This window comes from Natator depressus, chromosome 1 (genome assembly GCF_965152275.1).
Source record: "Natator depressus isolate rNatDep1 chromosome 1, rNatDep2.hap1, whole genome shotgun sequence".
Lineage (NCBI taxonomy): Eukaryota > Metazoa > Chordata > Testudines > Cheloniidae > Natator > Natator depressus.
Window position 1 is genome coordinate 182958044 of NC_134234.1, and position 24271 is coordinate 182982314.

At 44.7% G+C, this 24271-nt stretch overlaps 1 protein-coding gene across 1 annotated transcript; it reads left to right on the forward strand.

Annotated features, from left to right (window-relative positions):
• Window positions 1–461: 461 nt before the first annotated feature.
• POGLUT1 (protein O-glucosyltransferase 1) lies at window positions 462–19739 on the forward strand. The gene is made up of 11 exons (XM_074971893.1): window positions 462–615; window positions 3384–3474; window positions 4212–4355; window positions 6812–6947; window positions 8993–9114; window positions 11521–11580; window positions 13245–13344; window positions 15446–15504; window positions 16222–16389; window positions 17144–17200; window positions 17819–19739. The coding sequence occupies exons 1-11, from the start codon at window positions 537–539 to the stop codon at window positions 17973–17975; spliced, it is 1173 nt and encodes a 390-aa protein (XP_074827994.1). The 5' UTR covers window positions 462–536; the 3' UTR covers window positions 17976–19739.
• Window positions 19740–24271: the final 4532 nt, after the last annotated feature.

Below are 24271 nucleotides of genomic sequence, written 5' to 3' on the forward strand. Positions count from 1 at the left end.
ACAGTTTGGCTCGATGGCTCTCAGCACCCCCACTATGCAAACCATACCCCTGGGGCAGGACAATTCCCACCCACCCCACAGGTGGCGTTCACACGCTCCCTACACCCAACCCAGCAGAGTTGGTGAGGGGCTCCAGGGCTGCGACCACAGCGCAGTCACCCCTGGGCAGGGAGGGGCTGAGGTCTGGGTGCGCCCCCTGCCCAGGGCTGAGAGCGGCACCCAAACCCCACTGAGAGTTCATGGGCAAATGTCCGGCACAACAACTCCCAGGAGGCAAAGCGAGTGTGTCCCGGATGCGCAGCCGCGACGGGGCCCGCTGTGGACTTGACTAGCGCGGCCATGTTTGTGCGGGGCGCGCCCCCACCTTCCCCGCTGCGGCAGCCATCTTTGTGCGGGGCGCTTTTCGCCCTCCGCTCCCGCGGCCTCTTTCCCCCCCCCCATCCCTGAATACGCCGGTGGCCCGATGGAACGTGGAGGGGCGGGCTGGGGGCGCGCAGGCGCAGTGAGCGGGCGGCGACTGCCCGCCGGGCTGCACAATGGGGCCGCTGGTGGCGTGGGCGCTGCGGGCGGCTGCCGTGTCCCAGTTCGCCCTCAGCCCGGGCAGCAGCGCTGCAGGTGAGAGGCTGCGAGCGGAGCGGGGCGGGCGTCGCGTCCCTCCCAGCAGCACCAACCCCCCACCCCCGGCATGTGTCTCCCGCCCCCAGAGCCCCGGGACGCGCCCTGCTGTGCCCGCTGCCGCCTCCCGCTTTCTGGCCCGCGTTGTGCGGCGTGCTCGTCGCCTCCCGGGCCGTGCCTCCCCTGCGTCCCAGTGCTCGCCGCCTGCCCGGGGCTCGGGCTTCTCCTTCGCCGCTCCGGGCCCCGGCGTCTCTGCCCGCGTCCCCTCCTGCCGGCGGGTCCCGCCTAGGTGCAGCCTTTGAGGCTGCCCCTTCCGTTTGGATCAGGCTCCGGCTGGTCACTGTGCCAGCCCCCTCCGTCTCCTCGCAGCCCGCCGTGAACCCACCCACCCTGCTCAGCGCCCCGGCCCTGCCCCGCGCCCGCCCCTGGCACGGGGAACTTACTTCTGGGGGGTAGGAAACGTGCTGCAAACTCCTGCTGCTTGTAGCGTGTGTCCCTGGCTCGGGCTGTACAGATTAGCCCCCGTGGGACAGGTCTTGCCTGCCATGAGGTGGGGGTGTGGTTGGGTGAGGATAGGTTGGTGTATGCGGTGTGTACAGCACCGGCAGGCAGAGGGCTGCGAGAGGCGGCCGTGTCCCCAGGGTGCCACTTAGCTAGTCTCAAGATACGTTTTAGAACAGAGGCGCCCATGAGGCAGTGGAAGGGGTACCCCAAAGACAGCCTTGTTTCTGTACACTCACTATTAGTCAGGCTCCGCATCCCTAGTTTTCTTGCACCTCTCATACCTGCCTGGGCTTTTTCAGAGATCCTGTTAAGTACTTCCTCATCATGTAAAATCACAATCTTGTTGCTCTAAACCAACTTGTCACAAAGGAAGAATTCAAACCAGGGTTTCTAGAAACAGTTCTTTTGCTGGTGGAAAGAGGGGACTGGTTACCTGTGTTACTTAATTAGAATGTAACTGGCCTTTGGGACAGGGTCGTTTACTGTGTTATGTATGGCACCCATCATGAATCTGTCTCTGGGTCTTTCTATAATACAAAAAAGTATTATGTTTAGAGCCTGTGCTCAGCACCTGAAATCTCCCAGAATACTTTTGCAAACTATATAGAAATCAATCACTTCACCCACTGCTCATCTGAGGTGGATTACGGCAGTTGTTCAGCAGCATGCAATAACACTAAAGGAGCGTTAAGGACAGGAAGTGAATGCTACTATATTCAAATGAAGCTACTCTCCACTCTGGGGTCTGATTTATTAGTATAAAGTAGTTTAACTCAAAGCCAGAGATTTTTCCAGGCTCACCACTTCATGATGCCTCTCCTGGACTCCTATTTCCCTCGTAAGAGTTTTGCTGCTGTCCTTTATTGCAAGTAGCTCCAACCAGCTGGTGTAAAGAGCTTCTTCTCTGACCCTGGGTTTACTCTGGATCTCCCCACAGGAGCCTCCTTGTAGGTCTGTGTCTACTCTTTACCCTTATATCAGGCCTTAGCTCCCCAGACTTCTCTAAACAGGGTATGTCTGCCAGTCAACCCACTTTAGGCATCTCTGGAAAGATCTACCCTGACTCCTGATGTCTCATTCTTGAGAAAGCAGGTTCCCCTTATATGAAGCCTCACTCCAGGCTACCATCCTGTGATGCCTGACCCCATGACGCAACCACCAGCCAAATCCATACCCATCACCTGGGAGGTGGAAAACTAGGCACAGGTCAGGATGAGCCTCACTCCCCTTAAAAGGCTAGTCCACCTTGTGGCAGAGGTATTTTACAGTTATAGAAGGAGAGTAGCCCAGCTAGTGCAGAGTGCTGCTTCTTGAGATGGCTCTGTGCATGTTTACCAGTTGCTTAGAAGTAGTACTAGTAACGCACAGCACCTACATCGCACATGTCCCTTTATCTAGATGTTTGGTTGAGTAAGGACAACGCCTTGACAAGAATCCAAGATTTGTTCTCCGGTACCTAGAAGAGTAAGGGGCAGACGTTACTGAGCTTTCTCTCTGCCCCCTCTCAGAAGAGGGTAAAAATCAAAGGAGAGCCGATTCATAGATTCTAAGGCCAGAAGGGGCCATTGTGGTCATCTAGTCTGACCTCCTATACAGCACAGGCTATAGAACTTCCCCAAAATAATTCCTAGAGCAGATCTTTTAGAACAACATCCAATCCTGATTTAAAAATTGTCAGTGATGGAGAATCCACCATGACCCTTGGTAAATTGTTCCAGTGGTTTTCTCTCACCCTTAAAAATTGATGTCTTATTTCCAGTCTGAATTTGTCTATCTTCAGTTTCTAGCCATTGGATCATGTTATAACTAGGTAGCATGTGCAAGTAAAAATTCTTTCCTTTAAGCCACAGGTTCAAATCCAGCTCTCTCTAGCAGTGACCAGAGTCATTGCTACCTAATGCCTGTTCAGTGACTTATGTTAATTGAGTCTGTTCTTTCAGTCTGGATTGAGGAATTCACATTAAAAGAACCGTTGTCACCTCTGGCACCCCCTTGCTGACAGTTTCAATGGAGAAGTCACGGATTGAATAAACATGGACATTCAACTTCCTCTCACACCTACAGGCAGCACCACCATATAATGTGTTAGACACATGGATAAGAGTAGTACAGAAATGGGCTGTGGTGTTTGACACACACCATTGCTGTCATCAGACCAGCTGGCTTTCATGGACTGGAAGGCCCATTCGTCTCCTGGTAGCTGCTGTGATAATATAATGGATGTATTATATTAAGTCTTTTTCTTCTTTCTTTCTTCCTTCCAGGTGCAAAATGGAAACATTTCATCGACCAGACTGACAGAGCAATGGAGGGCTACAGACCATGTATAAGGGAGAATTGCAGCTGCTACCAAAGGTGAGGGCATGCTTTCCTGGTTGCTTGGGGGGCCCTCTGGCAATAGAGGGAAAATACTCTTGCCATGCGTGGATAGGTGGGGTGTAGCTGTGAAATGGCTGAGAGCTAAGCTATCAGACCTTCAACCAAGGAGGGAATACTAGTTTTAAAGGAAACACTATTGATGTCCTTCCCAAAAAATTAGGTTTCAGAGTAGCAGCCATGTTAGTCTGTATCCGCAAAAAGAAAAGGAATACTTGTGGCACATTTAAATTTGTTAGTCTTTAAGGTGCCACAAGTTCTTTTCTTTTTCCAAAAAATTAGTTGGTGGTTCATGCTGTTTCCTAGAGGAGGGATGTCCACACACAAAAGCTACCCTCCTAATTGTTCTCCTTGCTGGCAGCATCAGCAGTAAAGCAGGTGACTAACTGGACCATAGTCTACTCTAAACTCTCCGTTTGCCCTCCGGCAGATGGCCCCTCCAGAGCAGGATTGCATCACTGGCTTTCTGTGCTTTAACAATCTTGTGGAAAGGGGATTTAGTCTCTGCCCATGTTTATCTGAAACCTCAAAACAGCACCACGTGTTTAAATGAAGACAGCGGTGAGAAGAGCAGGAAGAGTCAAAATGTGCAGCCTACACTGTGGAATACTTGGAAGACAAGAAAGCCATTAGAGTAAAGTTAGGAAACGTGAGAACTGGGAATGTAATATCTTCCCTAATATGTCTAATGAAAGGTGGTGTCTCTTCTTTCTCAGTATTAGGGAGCAGGACTTGGCTTCCTTTCAGGGAGGCATCTCCAAGGAGCTGCTGTCAGATGTGGTTAGCCGGAAGCTTGGGACACACTACCAGATCATCAAGAACAAGTTGTATCGTGAGCATGACTGCATGTTCCCTGCTAGGTGAGAGCAATGCAGAAAATCGCATCCATTCCACAGGGAAATAAAAAATTACTTCAGAACCAGCCATGTGACCACTTACTGAGTGGAAGAGTGTTTGACAGGACTGCATCCCACTGTGAGGGAAGATCTTGATGAAGCAGGCACTGGATTGAAATCTCTGCACTGCAATTCATTGGACCAGGGGTTAGAAGAGGTTAGAGACCCAGAGAAGGCTGGTTTAAATTTTTGTGGGGAGCAAGGTTGGCTGAAGGGGATATTTTTCATTGTTGCCTGGATCAAGGTTGGGTTGAGGGTCAGAGAGGGCTAGTGACTGTACCCAAGCTACCTTTATAGTGTGGGAGGATAATTTAGTGCTCTTTTGTTCAATGGAGTGAGAGGATCCAGAGGAAGGATTCTCATCCATTTCCCCTGCGCTTGTACCCTCTATCATAGTGGCGTTCCTTTAGTGGAAAGAGTTGGATGCAGATTCCTTCACGGTCCATCAGTGCTGCTCTCAATTAACCAGGAGGGTTCACTGCAAAGCAGGATGGGTGAAAATCTTGGTTAAAAAAATTCATAAATGTATTTTTTGTTTTAAATCATGGGTTTTTTTTAAAAATTGTCCAAGAGAAAAGTTTTTAATGGGAATAGTTTTAGCTTCTGAGACTGCAAACTTCTATGCATGTGCTTAACTTCAAGCATGTGAGTAATGGAAGTCAGTGGGACTATTTGTGTGACTAAAGTTTCTAAAGTTCTGTGCCCAAGTTTTTGCAGGCGAAGAGCCTCCATTTTCTATATTCTGAGGTTTTCTTTCTGTGTAGCAATTTTGTACAATTTTAAAATCTCCTAGCAGCAACAACATTTTTTTAAAACCCAGCATTTATTATCTAGTTCATTGCACATATTAATATAAAGTTGCCATTGCACAAATTTTCAAATTAGTTTTACAGAATCTCAACGTGATTGAAAGAAAGTTTGTTTTAAAAAATAAAATGCTTATGATTTAAATCAGTTAATTACATTGTCTTAATTTAAATCACTTCACCCTGCTACAAAGTGACCTGAAATGCTTGCTCTTGGCCCTTGCCAACCTAGAAAGCAACAGATGAGGGGTCCTTCCCTGCTTATGTGCTTGAGAGTGAAGGATTTGACCGAGGAATTGAACTGCAGTGTCTTCTGCTAGTGCACAGCCTACTGACCGAATCTTTCCACTTGGGGAGAAACCCCTTTAACAGAGTTATCTTTTTCTCTTCTGATCTGTTGCATTATGTTTGTGGCTTCCTCAGTCACTCGTTAGGTGAAGAACTCTTCTGCGATGGATGCGAATGCTAAATAAGGGCTATCCCATTACATTTCCTATGGTTGGGTTAGGTCAGTCCGTGGATGGGAGATTCTAGTAAACACCCAGGTTCTTCAGCAAGTGGTACTGATGATTTGGTTGGTGCCATGCCACTTTTGAGTCACCATGGAGCCAGCTCCAGCCTGATGTCTTGCTTGAAATGTACTCTTTCAAATGAGATATAAAACTAAGATTTTGACCACTTATCACAAACAATCCCAGGGCAGTTTTTTCTGCCAGAGTAGGAATGTTTACCTTGCGTGATTATAATTACATTCTGCCTCTCTAGATTCCCCAGGCAGTTTCATTTGGATGCGGTAGTCTTGATTTCCTGTCCTAAGCAGCTGAGTAGTGGTGTGCGCTCTGAAACCGTTATTATGTTGCCTCCCTGAATTTCAATGGTGGGTGGAGTGATTGCTGTGTCTATTGTCTACAGATTGTATGCTTTGTTGAGTGGTTCTGGGGATTTTGGATGAAAGATACTATGTAAATGTTTATTATGAAGGCCCTACTTAACCTGCGATATTACAGAAATTGCAAATTCTACAGTAGTAGGCTTCCACCACAGTTTTGACAGTCGGAGCTACACCGTATGTGGGGCTGACAGCGGGAGCCCCTGCTCTCAGCCCCAGGTGGCTGACAGTGGAAAATTGCAGAAAAATAATTTTACTTTTCTGCAATTTTCCATGGCTTGTTCACAACTCAGCTGCAATTTTTTGGCACTGTCTTAGTTTCTAACTAGCCCCAAACCTGGCCATCTCATACTTCAGCATTTGTGTCCTCCAGCTTCGTTCTCCCTTTTAGCTTTTTTCTTTTTTCTTTTTTCTTATTTTTTCTTTTTTCTTATTTTTTCTTTTTTCTTATTTTTTCTTTTTTCTTATTTTTTCTTTTTTCTTATTTTTCTTTCTTTTTTTTCTTTTTTTTTCTTTTTTTTCTTTTTCTTTCTTTTTTTTTCTTTTTTTTTTCTTTTTTTTCTTTTTCTTTCTTTTTTTCTTTTTTTTTTCTTTCTTTTTTTTTTCTTTTTTTTCTTTTTTTTTCAGCTCTGCCCCTTCAGAACAATAACTGGTGGGGGAAGCGAAGGCCTGGTGACACTAAGCCTTTTGCTCATGGCTTTTGGTTGTTTGTCAATTCTCTGCAGATGTAATGGGGTTGAACATTTCATTCTGGAGATCATCGGCCGCCTCCCAGACATGGAGATGGTGATCAATGTGCGAGATTACCCCCAGGTCCCCAAGTGGATGAAGCCAGTCATTCCAGTATTCTCTTTCAGCAAGGTGAGAGACTGCAGGCACCTTTGTGGTAGTGGGGGACACTGTGACCTGCATTTCATCCTCTAGTTCATTGCAGCCACAAGAGTAAGAAGCTACACATTCCTTTCCTAATGGGACATAGGAATTTTTAAGGGAGTTGAGGGTTCTACCACAATGTATTTTCTTTTTCCAATGCACAAGGGCTCTGAGTCAAAATTACCCTTTTCTTTCAGATACAAAACCCAGAGTTGTTTTCTCTTCATATTTATACACTTTCTCCTTCTAGCTCTCCAGTGCAAAGAATTAGAAATTTGTTGAAGGGAATGACTCCCAAACAAGCTCATGCTCTAGATAAGTGTCTCATCTGTCCAACAGTGGGGTGATGCATACCACCACTGGATTTAGTGCCATTATCCCTGTGGTTCATTATTCTCTTTAGGTCTTTGATAAAGTTATAGTTTGATTTTAAGATCACTGTTAAGGGAGCGGGCTTGTGGCTTCACTAAAAACTCAGTTGCTTTGAGTTAATTTGCATATTATAATCCTCTTGGTTAATGGTCCAGAAAAGTAATGGTAGCTTTTTCTCATAGCTAAAGGGTGACACCAGTGAACTGTAGTCTCAGGATTACATCACGGCTGTGAAAAATTATGGGAGTTTATTGAAGTTCCTTCTTTATTTCAAGCGGAATGTGGCCAATGGAACCAGCTGCTCAGATACCAGTTGGGGGTGCAGTACAAATGCATCTACAGAGCCATTGGGGAAGTGCTGATAGACTGTTGGATGCTCAATTCCAATAAGGGCCATTTGACCAGTGAAGTTAAGTGGCATCACTTAAGGGATTATGTCCTTATGGTGACTTGTAGGCACAGGCACCAACTTTCCTTGGCGCCAATGGGTGCTTGTGCCCCGGCCCCATCCCGACTCCGCCCCCTCCCTGTCCCTATTGGACTCCTCCCCAAATCCCCAGCCCCGCCTCTTCCCTGAGCTTGCCGTTTTCCTCCTCTTCTCCTCCCCCCTCCCTCCCAGCGCTTGCTGCGCGAAACAGCTGTTATGCGGCGCAAGTGGTGGGAGGGAGGAGAAGCAGGATGCGGCGGTGCGCTCAGGAGAGGAGGCGGAGGTGAGTTGGGGTGAGGGGGCGGGGCAGGGAGCTGCCAATGGGTGCAGAGCACCCACCAATTTTTCCCCCTGGGTGCTCTAGCCCCGGAGCACCCACGGAATTGGTGTCTATGCGTAGGATGATCCCTAGGATGTCTGAAGTGAATTAAAGAGAAGCCATGAGCAGCCTAGATGGCAAAGTGTTGCAGGAAATGATCATAACAGTCCTGCCTATTTTATGAACAATAATAACATCTGTAGCTATACATAATACATATCTTTTTAAAAAAGTAATCAAAGCCATGCTTCAGGGTATTCACTGATCATGCTAGTGGTCAGAAAGAATATTTTTTCTCCATGTAGAGCATTGCACAACTAATCTGGTGCATTATGGGTTTTTCTTCCCCTTCCTCTGTAGCATCTGGTATTAGACATGGCCAGAGGCAGGATACTGGGTTTGATTGTCCAGCAAATCACATAGCACCTCTTTCCCCTTCACATACATATACACACACAAAACCAGCCTCTTTATTTGTTGGGCATGTGGCCTCCCAGTACTACAAGGACAGCATTGCTACGTTGCCAGTAGGATGGGCGGTAGGTGAGGGCAATACACTGAGAAACAGAATCTAAGCTTGGTTCTGCTCCCTTGGATAAACCTGCAATCCATGCTCCCCATCTGTGAGGGCATTTGATTGAAACATTTCCCCCAAGTAAAATGTTACAGATTGTTGGAAACCAGAAGAAGGTCAGGCAAGTCACAAGAATGGCTTGTTTAACACCAGCTGGGCAGGAAGCTTATGTTCAGGCTAGTCGCAAGGAATCATCCTTTTCATGTGTACTGGCTAAATACCTTTGTGTGTTTATTTTGTTTTCTTAAACAAAACTCAGCTGCTCCTCTTCTTAACAGTGAGCGTGAAACTTGGTTAAATGCATGGCCACGTGTGTACCTGCTGATTTTCTTGTTTTTAAGACTTCCGAGTACCATGATATCATGTATCCTGCCTGGACGTTTTGGGAAGGGGGACCAGCTGTTTGGCCAATTTACCCCACAGGTCTTGGGCGCTGGGACTTAATGAGAGAGGACCTCCGAAGGTATGTTTCAGGAGAGAGGAGTTTTTTACATAGAAAAGAAACAGCTTAGCATAACTATGCAAGAGAACCTCCTAGCATTGATGCAACATGGTGACAATAACTTCTAAGCCTCTTAGGTCTATTTTCCTGAAGCCAAATCACCTTGTGCTCAGAGGGCTGTTTTTTTACACAGGAGAAGAGACAGGACTTCTCTAAGGCAGTAGCTCTCAACCTTTCCAGATTACTGTACCCCTTCAGAAGTCTGATTTGTCTTGAGTACCCCCAAGCTTCTCCTCACTTAAAAACTGTTTGCTTACAAATTGTTTAATTTCTCATTTTTACAATATAATTATAAAATAAATCAATTGGAATATAAATATTGTATTTACATTTCAGTGTACAGTATATAGAGCAGTATAAACAAACCATCTGTATGAAATTTTAGTTTGCACTGACTTCGCTAATGCTTTTTATGTAGCCTGTTGTAAAACTAGGAAAATATCTAGATGAGTTGGTGTACCCCCTGAAAGACCTCTGTATACCCCCAGGACTACATGTACCCCTAGTTGAGAACCACTGATCTAAGGGTATGTCTGAACTGCAATTAAAAACCCATGGCTGGCCTGTGCTAGCTGACTCGGGCTTGTGGGACTCGGGTTGTAGGGCTGTTTAATTGTAGTGTAGACGTCCAGGCTTGCAGTTTAATTGCAATGTAGACATCCCTGTGAGCTTCCCAGCACTCGGGCTGCAACCTGAGCCAGAATGTGTACACCGCAGTTAAACAGCCCCACAGCGCCAGCCCCATGAGCCTGAGTCAGCTGGCATGGGCCAGCTGTGGGTGTGTGATTGTAGTGTAGACATACCCTAGGGGACCAGAGTCACTGACTAGTAAGACCGGAGAAGTTTGTGAGAGAGTATTTTTCATGTGGCCATAATATTCTTTTGTCAGTCTAAGGGTTGGTCTCCCTCAGAGAGCAGCTGTTAGGTCTGGTCTACGCTACAGAGTTAGGTCAACGTAAGGCAGCTTACATCGACCTAACTCTGTAAGCATCCACACTAAAATGTCAGTCCCACCGATGTAACTCGCCCACTACACCGACTTAACTGCACCTCTGCAAGAGGTGTAATGCTTAGGTTGATGTAGTCAGGTCGACACAGTGTCAGTGTAGACACTGTGTTGCTTACATCAACTGTTGCTACCTTTCAGAAGCTATCCCACAATGCCCCACACTGGCAGTTAAATTGGTGTAAGCGCTCCTGGTGAGGACACGTACCACTGACACAAGGAGCGCAATGTGGATCTGCAAAAGTGATTCAAATGCTGCAGTGGCTGTATGTAGACATAACCTAGATCAATTTAATTTTGTAGTGTAGGTGAAACAAATATAGGAATGTTATGGGAAGCAAAGCATTCTGAAGCAAAGATCTGCTAGCAACAGACCCCAAGGTTAAATGTTTTCCTGCTTGAATTCCTAAGGCAATAATTGAGGCCCAAAATACAGGTTTAAAAAAAATTGTGGAGGAGCATTAAAAAAAAAAATCATTCTTTCTCGAGCACAGAACTACACCAGGCACCTAATGGTATGATTTCTTAAAAATAACTCTCCACCTTAAAAAATGTACAATCCGATCCATGCAGGCAGATCCTCCGACCCATATGGAGCTCCAGTGACTTCACTGGGCCTCCATGCACGTGCAAAGGTCTACCTGCACAGAGCTGATGGCAGGAGTGGGACCTATGTTTTAGACAAGACACAAGTGAGAGCAACAAACAGTGGGGAAAGGATTGGGGAAGAAAGGACAAGGGTTACAAAAACTAATCCTGTGGGATAACAATTCTGACATGCACGTGTTTTGGTGGATGTGTGAACGTACACATGAGAGACACACGATATTTAAACTTTTTATTTTGTTTTTCTAATGGTTCAGTTATTTAAATTTAAAGTGAAAGTTGTTTGTGCAAACATTAGCCTGCAAAGTTAGGCACTTAACAGTGTTTTGCATGTACAAGAGAAGTAGAAAGTGAAAATGCCTGGAAACTGCCCGTTTGATATGCATGATCTGTGCTCAGTGAAATGCAAAAAAAAGTAAAGCAGCAGCATAAGTAGTGAAATGTGAACTGGAGTTTTAAAATGATTTAAATTTCAATAATTCACAGTGTTACTGATAACACAGGAAAGAGTTTGTTTTTGTGTGTATAGATTGATATCTTGACAGTGTCCCTATAACATCTTGGCTAGAGAGCTACCATCTGTGGGAAAGGCCTATTTTGTTGGACTTAGCTGAGATGTTTTTCTGCTCTAATGAAAGAATTGGTTCCCATCAAACCTCAAGAATAATGAAATGTGACTATACTGCAGAAACTGATGACACTTTTTCCTGCTTGTGTTAAATTATTTATTACCACATATTAAAAAATGTTTTTAGATCTGCAGAAAAATGGCCGTGGAAGAAAAAAATCTCCAAAGGATATTTTCGAGGATCCAGGTGAGTGCATTTTCCAACTCCAGGATATTCTGGCAATATAGGCTGCCAACAGGTGCCAGTTTAATGAAGTACAAAATAAGGCTGAGGAAAATATGCACTAGCTTTTTATTTCTGGGGATCTTTAAGTACTACTTGACACAGCAGTTGCCATTTAAAAAGCAGTATGTGCAGTGCTGTGACATTTCCTGTGCTAAGTGTAAGCGATATTGCAAAGACCATGCCAAAGGGAAATATTTGCTGTGCAGCACTAATGCTTTGTTCCACCCTCACCCCACCACGTAGCCTTGGCTATTTCTGTCCACTTCGTGAAGAAAAGTACCTGACAGAGTTTGGTCCAATCACTAGTTTCTGTTTCAGTCAGCAAAAAGCACAATAAGTTTGGCTTGAGGAGCAGTGGTGGAGCTGCATGGGGGTGCATTTAGGGGTAGGTCAGCACTGCAGCTGGAAGCGACTTGCCCTAGCATGCTAAAAAATAGCAGTGGTGGACATTGTGGCACTAGTGGAGGCTTGGACTAGCCACCCAAGCTCAGACCCACCCTACTCCCTGGATCCAAGCTCAGGTGGCGAGTGTGAGCCTCAGCCATTGCTGCAGCATCCACACAGCTACTTATTAGTGTGCTGGCACAAACCCCGCTAGCCTGCATCCGTCGACCTGGGCTGGGAGGCTTGCTCCCAGCTGCAGTGCCTTACGGTGTCAGCCGTCTGGACTTGGGAAATTTTCTCTCTCTAAGTACTAACCAAAAAATGTAACCAAAATATGTTTCTAAAAAGCAAATAGGGTGCACCCCTTTGTACAACATCCTCTCGGCTCATGTGCTAAGCATTAGCTGCCATTTGCAACTAATTTAGTGTAATAAGATATACATATAACAATAGCGGTGATGGGTGTGCTATGAAGAGTTCAGCTGTTTTAGTTCTTAATTAATAAATGGTTTGAATAGGGACTCTTTGTTCTGTATTTCGCTTCCCTTGCAATGGGAACTTCAGCTACTTTGATATTCAGCTCCTTTTTGGGCATCTATATGCTTTATTTTGTAATTCTCTGCAGCAGTGCACTTCAGGGAATCATCAGGTATCCTTACAGCAATGATACCTGGATGCGGGGGAGTAAGGAAGAAGACTATATTTTTTTTTTCCTATTTATAGGTTGTGCATTTAAGGAAACAGACTTTTAAAATGTGCGACTATCAATAGTGTATTCAGGAGGCAAAGAGACTGAAGATTTCATTCAGGTCACACCCATGTAAATTTTTCTCCTAACAAAGGGCCTAATCCTAAAAGATGCTAATCATTTCTTAACTTCATGATTTAGATATAAATTGAGAGTAATCAGCACCTCTCAGGATCAGGCGCGAAGAGAATATAGCTCTTGCTGGTTTGTTCTGAATAATGTCTGAAGAATATACCACTTAAAACTAAATGGGATACGGGAATATCACTTAGTTATTCCATTGCATGAACCCCTTTCCCCCAGTTATGTCCTCCTACAGATATTGTGAGCAGCATTTAGCAATATTGCCTTCAGGCCACACAAGAACCAGTCTGATAGAGACCAGGAGGTATTTATGTCTTGAATCCCATTGTTAGTTGGCTGTCATGCAGACATGCAGCTTTGGAGACCTGCAGAATGGCACTGACTGATTTGAATGTTGTTTCTGTTGCAGAACAAGCCCTGAGAGGGATCCCCTCATTCTTCTGTCTCGAGAGAACCCAGAACTCGTTGATGCTGAGTACACTAAAAACCAGGCCTGGAAATCTGAAAAAGTAACCACTAACAAGCCAACCGCATAAGCAGCTTAGGAAGCAATAGTTTAAAAAGGACAATTTCAAGTGTTTTATGTAAATGTTGCTTCTTACAAGACTGGTGATAATAATGGTGGGGGTGGGGGAGGCTGTGTTACTAGTTAAGCCATTTCTAAGTCAGGCATTCAAATTATTGCCATCTGATGGCTGTATCTGTCTAATATAGGTACTGGTACTTGCATGGCCCCATCACTGCAGTCTCTGAGGAGCTCACAAGTATTTAAAAATAAGTAGCAAGCCCCTCCTCCGCAACCCCCCCCACCGGATAAGTAACTCGAGGAGTTTCTTTTTGTGTGTGTGTGTGTGTGAGAGAGAGAGAGAGAGAGAAAAGAGGTTCTTAAGGGAAAGTGGCATCACAGAGATGAGTTTTCCATGTAGAGCTGAATGCCGTGAGAGCCAGGGTCATTCCTATCTCTTTCAGGTGTGACTCCCATAGTGTAACACAAGTCCTATGAAGTTCTGTTTCCAGCACTTATGAACCTTCCTCTGGTGGTCGATAGTTTCATTGTTGGGGTGGATCGAAGTTGTTGTGGGAGCTCAGAGTCAAAGAGGGGGAGAGGCTCTCACAGGTAGTAATGGTCAATCCAACAGAGGGCTTTAAATAGCAGGGAAAGGACCTTGAAGTGAATTCTGCATGCACTCCGTACTGAATATAGAGAGTGGAGCACTGGAGGGATGTGGTCAGGGTGACCTGTGATGTTACTGGTGTTTTATCCCAGTTAGAGCTTTCCCAGGGTGGGTGGCTTCAGTCCTAGAGTTGCAATAACCAAGCCAGGAGGTTATGAATTCATGGATTGCTGTAGCCCAGTCTGTGTTTCATGGACAAGCGCACAATCTTCTTTTTATCTTTTGCCCTTGTGGTTATTTGAACATCTAGTAGCCTTAACCTGTCCAAATGAACCCCAAAGCTAGAGACTGACTGAACAAACTGAGGGCAGATGCCCTCAATAATGGGGGAAGCAAATTCTTTGAAGTGCTTCCCTCTTCTACCAGCATTAGCTCATTCTTCTCTGGGTTTGGCTTTAGCCAACTGTCCTTTTTCCAAGTGCTGCTTTTGGCTAGGCATTGAGAAATCTGGGAGACTGTGCTGCTCACGTTTGATATAGAGTTGGGTGCTGTCATCTGGAAATGGCTGGCACTTCAGCCCAGGTTGCCTGACCTGCTCCCCCAAAGGCTTCATATATGTGCTGAACAATAGTTGGGAGAGGGGAATAGACCCTCGTGGGACTCCACACATGAGGGCTGTGGAGGAACTGTTGCCCATAACAACCTTCTGCGGTTCAGAGAAGAAAAATCTGACCTGCTAAGGGTATTTTGCCCCTGCAGCTTCTAGGAAGCTGGACTGAGGTATTTCATTGTCAGTGAGGAAAATTCTTGTCAGTTTGCAAAGACAGTCACTTAGATTCAGACTATGGTAGCAGAGCAGGCTGTTTAGGGGACGGTTTAAGCCATTGTTGTTCACTGAGGTTATAGACCTGTGGGAGAAGCAACCAGAGACAGTAGCAAAGATTATTTTGGCCTCCGTGATTGAGGGTTTGTGTCTGCTGCCAGTCTGCTGAGGATGAGGGTCTGGGTGTCAGTGACCAACATAGCTTTGTGCTATCTGCATCTGCTCAGGAGGTTGCAACCCTTCCTCTGTGATGGGGGAAGCTCTCACTGCGGCCGACTGTTAACTCTTCTGTGGACAAGTTGGAGGCTTTTTGACAGTTCCTGGCATTAACCAACAACGCTTTCCCCCAGCACTATTAAGTTAAAAGTTCCAGTGCACACAGAGATGAGGAAGATGAATTGCTAAAGCCTAACCCTCTTTATAGTCATTAAGTAAGAGACTTGTTCTTAGAATGTTTGTAGCGTACGGAGACTATATCTTAGGTAAAGACGAGAGAGTCCCCCAAAGATGCTAATGCAGTTAGAAGCCAGATTGGGTGGGTTTTCCCATGAGCAGGGAGACTTTTGAAACTTCAGCCTTATTTATGGTTTGTTGAAAAAGAAGCCTCATACAAAATGTGATCAGAAAATAAACTGTATTGAATTAATTTTTTTAAGTCTCTCTTTCTTGAAGGACACTCTCGGGAAACCACCTGCGAAGGAAATTCCTCTGGTCGATCACTGCAAATACAAGTGAGGTTTTGTTCAATAAATATGTTCAGGAGCTGCTGAAATCTTGTCTGATCGTTAGTGTTGCTAGGCTTGTTTGTTTTAATGCATTATTTTCTTTTTAAGGCCCCAATCCTGGAACTGAATCCATGGAGGCAGTCAGATCTCTGCACCTACATGGAGTCAGTTGAAGGTTTGGGAGAGCTTAGTTTGCCTCTTTAAATGCCATTGTCAGGAGACTACCAAGTCTGGAATGTAAAGGAGAACTGAAGGGCTTTGTGGAAACTAACTACAAAAGCCTCCCTTAAACCAAAATGTTTAAAATTAAGCGTGTCTTTTTTACTTCCCTACCAAACCCTGAGTTCAGGGTTCTCTACAGTTGTTTATATCGCTAACCACCATGGCATAAGAAATGCAGCTCTTGGTCTGGTATGGGACTCAGTGATGCTATAAAATGTAAACAGGGAAATAAGGAACCTGAAATCTGACCTTGGCAGGTGAAGTGTCTCTGTTCTCACTTTCTCACTAGTTCTTACATCAGAGGCCGGGGGGACAGAATATGCAGACTTGTTAGCCAGAGCCTAGTCTCTCCACACACATTTTTCATTTGAGGTGAGGGCACTTAGCATTTCAGATTTTAAAAAGCAGTCAAAGTTTCAAAAAAGTGATTTAAAAAAATCCTGAGTTAGTGGATGGGGAATACCAATACAAAATCAAATGTCTTTGCTTCTCTTTTTACAGATACCTGTTTAATTTCCGGGGGGTAGCAGCCAGTTTCCGCTTCAAACACCTCTTCTTGTGTGGCTCATTAGTCTTTCACGTAGGGGAAGAGTGGCTGGAGTTCTTCTACCCACAGCTGAAGCCTTGGGTACATTACATCCCAGTCAAACCAGACCTCTCTGATGTCAGGTAGGAGACTACAGGTGATTTTTTGGAATGACTCAATGATCCCAAGTGTGTTATGCAGATTATTTCATGCAGTGGGCTGTATGCTACCCATGTTACGCAATGTATGATCAGGCTTGGGTTATACTGACAAATACCCACGCTCTGTCTCGTATTCAGTGCACCAAAGGTAGAAAGAACATCATGTGACATTTGCTGATCCCGTAGAGAGAGGGGATGTATACATGTCATTCTCCTTTCTTTGTAAAAGAAACAAAATTCTCAGTGCATATTAGTCATACAGGAAATAGTTTAGAGCCATAGACCTGTAGAGGGAGAATATATTATTAGGCTCATTAGAGAAACCCAATAAATGTTGACGTTATTCTAATGTAAGTTTGATTATTGAAGGTATTTTTGATTATGCCTTACCTTTTTAGTAATAATATCTATTCTGAGATCTGGGCCAGATCTGGTGTGTCCGATGTTCAGCACACCTTGAACCAAAAGGTTAGAAGTGAAAATTGAGACAAGCCCTCAGCATTTCTGACTTACAAAGTAAAAAAGAGAGCAGTCATCTTAGTCGATAATGGTTCCAAATGTTCGTCAGCTGCCAGAATTCAGGACTTCTCCCCCAAGACTGGTATGAAAGTAGCAGCACCAATCACATGTTTGGTTTTAGAATCCTCAAATCTAGTTCTGCCACAACACACTAGCTGGGTGTGTGGTATTCTGCACTGAGCCAATACTTAGTTGCAATTTTTCTTTTTCCTTTTAGGGAGCTGTTGCAGTTTGTGAAGGAAAATGATGATGTAGCACAAGAAATTTCAGAGAGGTAAATTGTGTATTCTTTCTGACTGTCAAACACCCGTCCTCCAATACTCTTTGTACCGTACAGCATTCAAAAGAGAAACCTGTCAAGGACAGCCTGGTGATAACAGCGCACGTCTCTATCTTCAGCAGTTAAAGCAGGGAGAGTGGCGAGCTCAGGGTACTTATACCAGGACAACAGAACTCTTCACCTCTAGGCCTCTTGTTCACATCTGATCCATGTCAATAGTCCCCCAAAGAGGTACTAACTTTTGTTCATGGTACGAAATGAGTTAGCCCCAGTGAACAAATGTCCATTTCACAGAAATGCTGCCACCACCACTGGGAGTAAATGTCAAACAGGGCTGATTGGTGGCGCAATGTAGGGGAAGCTTGCAGTGCCACTCCCTAGGCTGTACCTGTCTTGTGAGTAATTAGTTATCAGAGCTGCTAGCGGTAATGAAAGGTGTCACATTAACATTAATAATAAACAGTATATTTCACTGTACATCCAAATTCTCATATTTCCCCATTTAAAAAAAAATCTGGGAAAATTGATATAAAAAAGCTAAATCCAAGGATTTTCATTTTACAAGAACAAAGTTTGACTTTGGGCTGTCACTTTATTTTTGTTTGCCTCCAGGGGGCACCAGTTCATCATGGACCACTTGCAGATGAAGGATGTCTCTTGTTACTGGGAGACTTTGCTGACTGAATACTCTAAAGCCCTGACTTACAAAGTTAAGAGGAGGAAAAACTATGAAGAGATGGTCTCCAAACACTTGAAAACAGAACTTTAAAACCAGTGTGGTTCTCTTTCCAATTCAAGGCTTGGGACTGGTGGTCACTGAAAATCCAAAGACTGGTGTATCATCTGTTACTCTTCGTCCCTTAAATTTATTATCTCATACTCTAAAGCAGTGGTTCTCAACCGGGGTCCGCGGACTATGTCTAAAGGGTCCATGAAAGACTTAGACTGAAAACTGACTGAACAGAATGCAACTATATGTACAGACAATATATTTCCAAGGGGGTCCACACCTCCATTCGAAATTTCCAAAGGGGTCTGCGAATGAAAAAAGGTTGAAAACCACTGCTGTAAAGCTACAGCAAGCAGCATTATTGTTACTTTAAAACAGTTCCTGTACAATGAGACTGAATCACACTAGCTAGACCCAAAACTTTTGGAGAACATATATAATCAATGAGGCAGTTGAGTCTAGTGCTTAGAGCAGGGAACTGTCAATCAAGACTCCTGGGTTCTGTTACCACTCCAATCTCTAACTCACTATGAGCCTGATCCAAAATCCATTGCGGTAATTGGGAGTCGTCACTGGGCTTTGGATCATGCCCCAGGCCCTATGTGACCTATTTAAACCCTCTTTGCCTCCCTCCATGTAGGTATACTCCTATTGGGGGCAAATCGGCAATGTTATTGTGATTGTGTGATGGCAGTTTGGGTGCACGTGTTTCCTGTCAGCAGCCGTGGTTGGGGTTTTAGGTTACCTTTATGGGTAGCTTAGGGTTGTTGTTTTTTTAAGTCTATAAAGCACCCAGATGTTAACACCATGTTGGACACTAAAAAATACCTTTGAACAGCAAAACTACCTACTTCACAAAGGGGTTTTGATGATGAATGAATGTTTTTAAAGTGCTCTGTGATCCTGAGATGAGAGGTGCAATCATAATGTACAATGTTCTCTGCCTGTGCAACCCAAAGGGGCACGCCTCCCGTCCCTTGCATTTGCCCTAAATAATCTCAAGGCCTTGCCTAACCACCTGTCTTTTGACCAAGGATAGCTGGATGTAGGTTTTAGTCTGTGCATTCCTTTGGACACTTTTACCTTATGTTTTAAAAATTGGGTGTCTTCTCCATGTAAGCTGTGAACTGTCCATCTCTGTGAGTTGAGACTCTGTCTTCTAGACCATGTGGCTGTGTTAACAGTACCAGCTTGCCTGATTTTCAGCACATTGGCTTTGAATATGAAAGGTTGGATGTCACTGGAGCACTTCTTTTTGCAGCCTTTCAACATGGCTCCTTAGTTGTGTGGTGGGCTCACTGCAGAATGAAGTAAAGTGCTAAGACTGTCTGAAAGCACAACAGCGTAAGCATCTGCTTGGAGTCTCACTCTTTTGAGGTTCTTGCATCTTATGTAAGTACTGCAACTCGGCTGGCCATGTTCTACGTAGATAACTGGTGGGGTGGGGAGAGGGAACAGAGGGGAGATGGAGGCAACTACTTACCCCCTACTCCTCCTTTGTCAACTGAATCAGAGGAATAGAAAAAGCCATGACCTGATTTTTCTGACTTCTGGCAGATTGGGGTGCTGCAGAGTTCTCACACACAAACACACCCTAACATCAGGCCCCAGTACAGAGCAAGAAGGACTAGACATGACAGGCAAACATCAATTTCTAGTGCAGAGCGCCAATTACAGGACCACTGGCTGGGCTGACCCAGCATGTAAAAGAGTTAAATTAGGAAATGAATAACTTGGAGTCAGAACTGTGTAATATTGGAAGACTTTTTAATAAAAGCTTGAATGACAGGTTTTAATGAGATGGAATTATCTGAAATGATACAACAGATTTATCTACTGTATCTTTAAACCCTTTTTGTTTTTAATCAAGTGCTTTTGGATTAAAAACAAAAAATCAACAACCCTTTTTATTGGCTGAATTATTTCTCAATCAAAAGAATGATTCTCTCATAATAAAGGAACTGGACAGTCAACAGCTGTTCTACCCAACAGGATGTAGCAATATATACATTCCTTACCATTTGTTCTCTTTAGGGAAACTTTTTAGAGGAATTGCATAGCTCATGGGAATGGGATTGAGAAGTGGAGCCTTTCACATCTAAAGCTATATCTATACTTAAGGGAGCATGTAGAGTACATGCACTACACGGGTTGCTGAATGCTACAGTGAAAGACAGGCTGTGTCCACCTTTTGTCATTGTGGTGTGTAGCTACCCATGACTGGAAAAGGCCCAGAGAGCAGGAAGGCAGCAGGGCATTACACTGGTAAAAATAGCGTGGACATGGAAGGCACTGTTTGGGTGTGCAGAGAACTGTGTAGTGTATATACCCTGGGAGTTCAGGCATGGAGGGCACTCTGCTCACGTAAGCCATGTCTCACCATCTGCAGTGCTATTTATACCCATGTTAGCTGGGCGTACAGTGTCTGTACTCTACACATCACCATAAGTGTGGATGTACTTTACGTCACTAGTTCAAATCTTGTCCAAAATTGGTAGAGATTTGGTAAGAATTGTTACCATCCGATAGCTGTTCAGTGGCCCATGTGAAATAATTTAGGGAACTGAGTTCATTTCCTCGTAGGCAGGCAGACATATCACTAAACCAGGTGTGACTAATTGGCCCCCTTGCTGCCCATCTCAGCAGAAAAGCCAAAGATTGCGTTGGCAGGAGACTGGAGTCCCGTCTCCACCCTAGGGGTAGTTTCTCCCTCCAGAGTAACATTTGTAACACATTCTTGGGGCAGTGTGTTAAAACTGACCTATTCTGTGAGTATATCATTTGTAATGCAGCTGTAGTTTAGGAGCCCTAGTTAAGGACCAGGATCTTATTGTGATAGGCGATGTACAAATGCAATAAAAAGACAGTGTCTGCCCCAGAGAGCTTACAATCTAAGACAAGAGACAACCAGTGAATAAGACAGATGGGGGAGCCCAAGGAAACAGTGAACCAATACTGGTAAGTATGATAGGCAGAGGTCTCAGCACACCAGCTGGCTAACTTGTCAAGTTGGTTGTGGGCATCATGGCAAAGGGGAGCTTTGAGGGATTTGAAGGAGAACAAGGAGTTATCTTTACAGGTGTTTAAGGGGAGCTCCTCCCAAGCTTGAGGGACAGCATGGAAGAGAACATGAAGGTGCATTTTTTTAAAACCAACAAGTGGGTGATGAAGGCGGGCATCATTTAGCAATGCAGAGGCAGGAGCCAACTCAACAGCATATATCATAGGTAGGGTGAGGATAGGCTGGGAAGGGCTCTGAAAGTGAAGGTATGTAGTTTGTGCTCCATGAGCTGGAGAAGGGTGAGCCAATGGAGGGACATAAAAGGATGATGTAGTCAAAGCAATGAGCCAGGCAAATTAGCTTTTCCAGTTGCATTTTGAATGGGTATAAGCAGCAAGACTTCAGTCTCTAGAGCATCAGCACTAATTTTCCAGTCAGAATTTAAAAAGACGAAAAAAAGTATGAACTCTAAAGTACACAAGGACCAGCTCAGGATTGTAGATCGTGAGGTATGAGGGGAAGTACTACTCCCTCTTGTATTTCTTCACTTCTGGGTACAGTATGGTTAAGGGTTCCCTGGACTATACTTTTTGCATTTTCAAAAAGGAACATAATGCCATCCACAGCCTCAGAAACAACTCTGACGACATAATCAAAAAGGCTGACAAAGGAGGTGCTGTTGTCATCATGAATAGTTCGGAATATGAACAAGAGGCTGCTCGGCAGCTCTCCAACACCACTTTCTACAAGCCATTACCCTCTGATCCCACTGAGAGTTACCAAAAAAAACTACAGCATTTGCTCAAGAAACTCCCTGAAAAAGCACAAGATCAAATCCGCACAGACACACCCCTGGAACCCCGACCTGGGATATTCTATCTACTACCCAAGATCCATAAACCTGGAAATCCTGGGCGCCCCATCATCTCAGGCATTGGCACCCTGACAGCAGGATTGTCTGGCTATGTAGACTCCCTCCTCAGGCCCTACGCTACCAGCACTCCCAGCTACCTTCGAGACACCACTGACTTCCTGAGGAAACTACAATCCATCAGTGATCTTCCTGATAACACCATCCTGGCCACTATGGATGTAGAAGCCCTCTACACCAACATTCCACACAAAGATGGACTACAAGCCATCAAGAACACTATCCCCAATAATGTCACGGCTAACCTGGTGGCTGAACTTTGTGACTTTGTCCTTACCCATAACTATTTTACATTTGGGGACAATGTATACCTTCAGATCAGCGGCACTGCTATGGGTACCCGCATGGCCCCACAGTATGCCAACATTTTTATGGCTGACTTAGAACAACGCTTCCTCAGCTCTAGTCCCCTAACGCCCCTACTCTACTTGCGCTATATTGATGACATCTTCATCATCTGGACCCATGGAAAAGAAGCCCTTGAGGAATTCCACCATGATTTCAACAATTTTCATCTCACCATCAACCTCAGCCTGGTGCAGTCCACACAAGAGATCCACTTCCTGGACACTACAGTGCTAATAAACGATGGTCACATAAACACCACCCTATACCGGAAACCTACTGACCGCTATTCCTACCTACATGCCTCCAGCTTTCACCCTGACCACACCACACGATCCATCGTCTACAGCCAAGCTCTGCGATACAACCACATTTGCTCCAACCCCTCAGACAGAGACAGACACCTACAAGATCTCTATCAAGCATTCTTACAACTACAATACTCACCTGCGGAAGTGAAGAAACAGATTGATAGAGCCAGAAGAGTTCCCAGAAGTCACCTACTACAGGACAGGCCTAACAAAGAAAATAACAGAATGCCACTAGCCGTCACCTTCAGCCCCCAACTAAAACCCCTCCAACGCATTAAGGATCTACAACCTATCCTGAAGGATGACCCAACACTCTCACAAATCTTGGGAGACAGGCCAGTCCTTGCCTACAGACAGCCCCCCAACCTGAAGCAAATTCTCACCAGCATCCACATACCACACAACAGAACCACTAACCCAGGAACCTATCCTTGCAACAAAGCCCGTTGCCAACTGTGCCCACATATCTTTTCAGGGGACACCATCACAGGGCCTAATAACACCAGCCACACTATCAGAGGCTCGTTCACCTGCACATCCACCAATGTGGTATATGCCATTATGTGCCAGCAATGCCCCTCTGCCAGGTACATTGGTCAAACTGGACAGTCTCTACGTAAAAGAGTAAATGGACACAAATCAGATGTCAAGAATTATAACATTCATAAACCAGTCGGAGAACACTTCAATCTCTCTGGTCACGCGATTACAGACATGAAAGTCGCTATTTTACAACAAAAAAACTTTAAATCCAGACTCCAGCGAGAAACTGCTGAATTGGAATTCATTTGCAAATTGGATACAATTAACTTAGGCTACCTTGCATAATGACTAAGCCACTCCCAGTCTCTATTCAAGCCTATTTCCCCTTGTTTTTTCCTACCCCCCCCCCCCCACCCCAGACGTTCTTGTTAAACCTTGGATTTGTGCTGGAAATGGCCCACCTTGATTATCATACACAATGTAAGGAGAGTGGTCACTTTGGATAAGCTATTACCAGCAGGAGAGTGAGTGTGTGTGTGTGTGTGTATGTGTGCGCGCGCCCGCCCGCGTGGGGGTGTGTGTGTGTGAGAAGGCCCAACTTGATTATCATACACATTGTAAGGAGAGTGATCACTTTAGATAAGCTATTACCAGCAGGAGAGTGGGGTGGGAGGAGGTATTTTTTCATGCTTTGTGTGTATATAATAAGTTCTTCTACACTTTCCACAGTATGCATCCGATGAAGTGAGCTGTAGCTCACGAAAGCTTATGCTCAAATAAATTGGTTAGTCTCTAAGGTGCCACAAGTACTCCTTTTCTTTTTGCAAAAAGGAATATAGCTTTGGTTTCATATCTTGTATTTTTTTAAATATCTTTTTATCCTACTGAACCATACAGAAAACTAATGTAAGGAACCATAAGCAGAGGCACTAAGCATCAGGATTGAAACACAACTTCCTCCAACCATAGGTTCAAATCACAGTAGGGCTACACCTGTCCTATCTCTTTTGGAAGTAGATAAATGAAGCTCCTTGCCCTTTATTGGGGAAGGGAGGTCAATTAAATCTTACAAACCAAGATCCTTTTTGTACTTTGTGTGGACATTAAAGATTCCCTAGTAATTTTTCATAAAGTGAGGGTTGGAATATCCCATTTCTGGGCTGTTGTACTGGGTGCTGGTTGCCATGTTCCACTTTGGAGGTGCTTGTATTTCAGTGGTGCTACATATGTAATAGAAGTGGGCCAGTATTGCCAAAATTTCTTC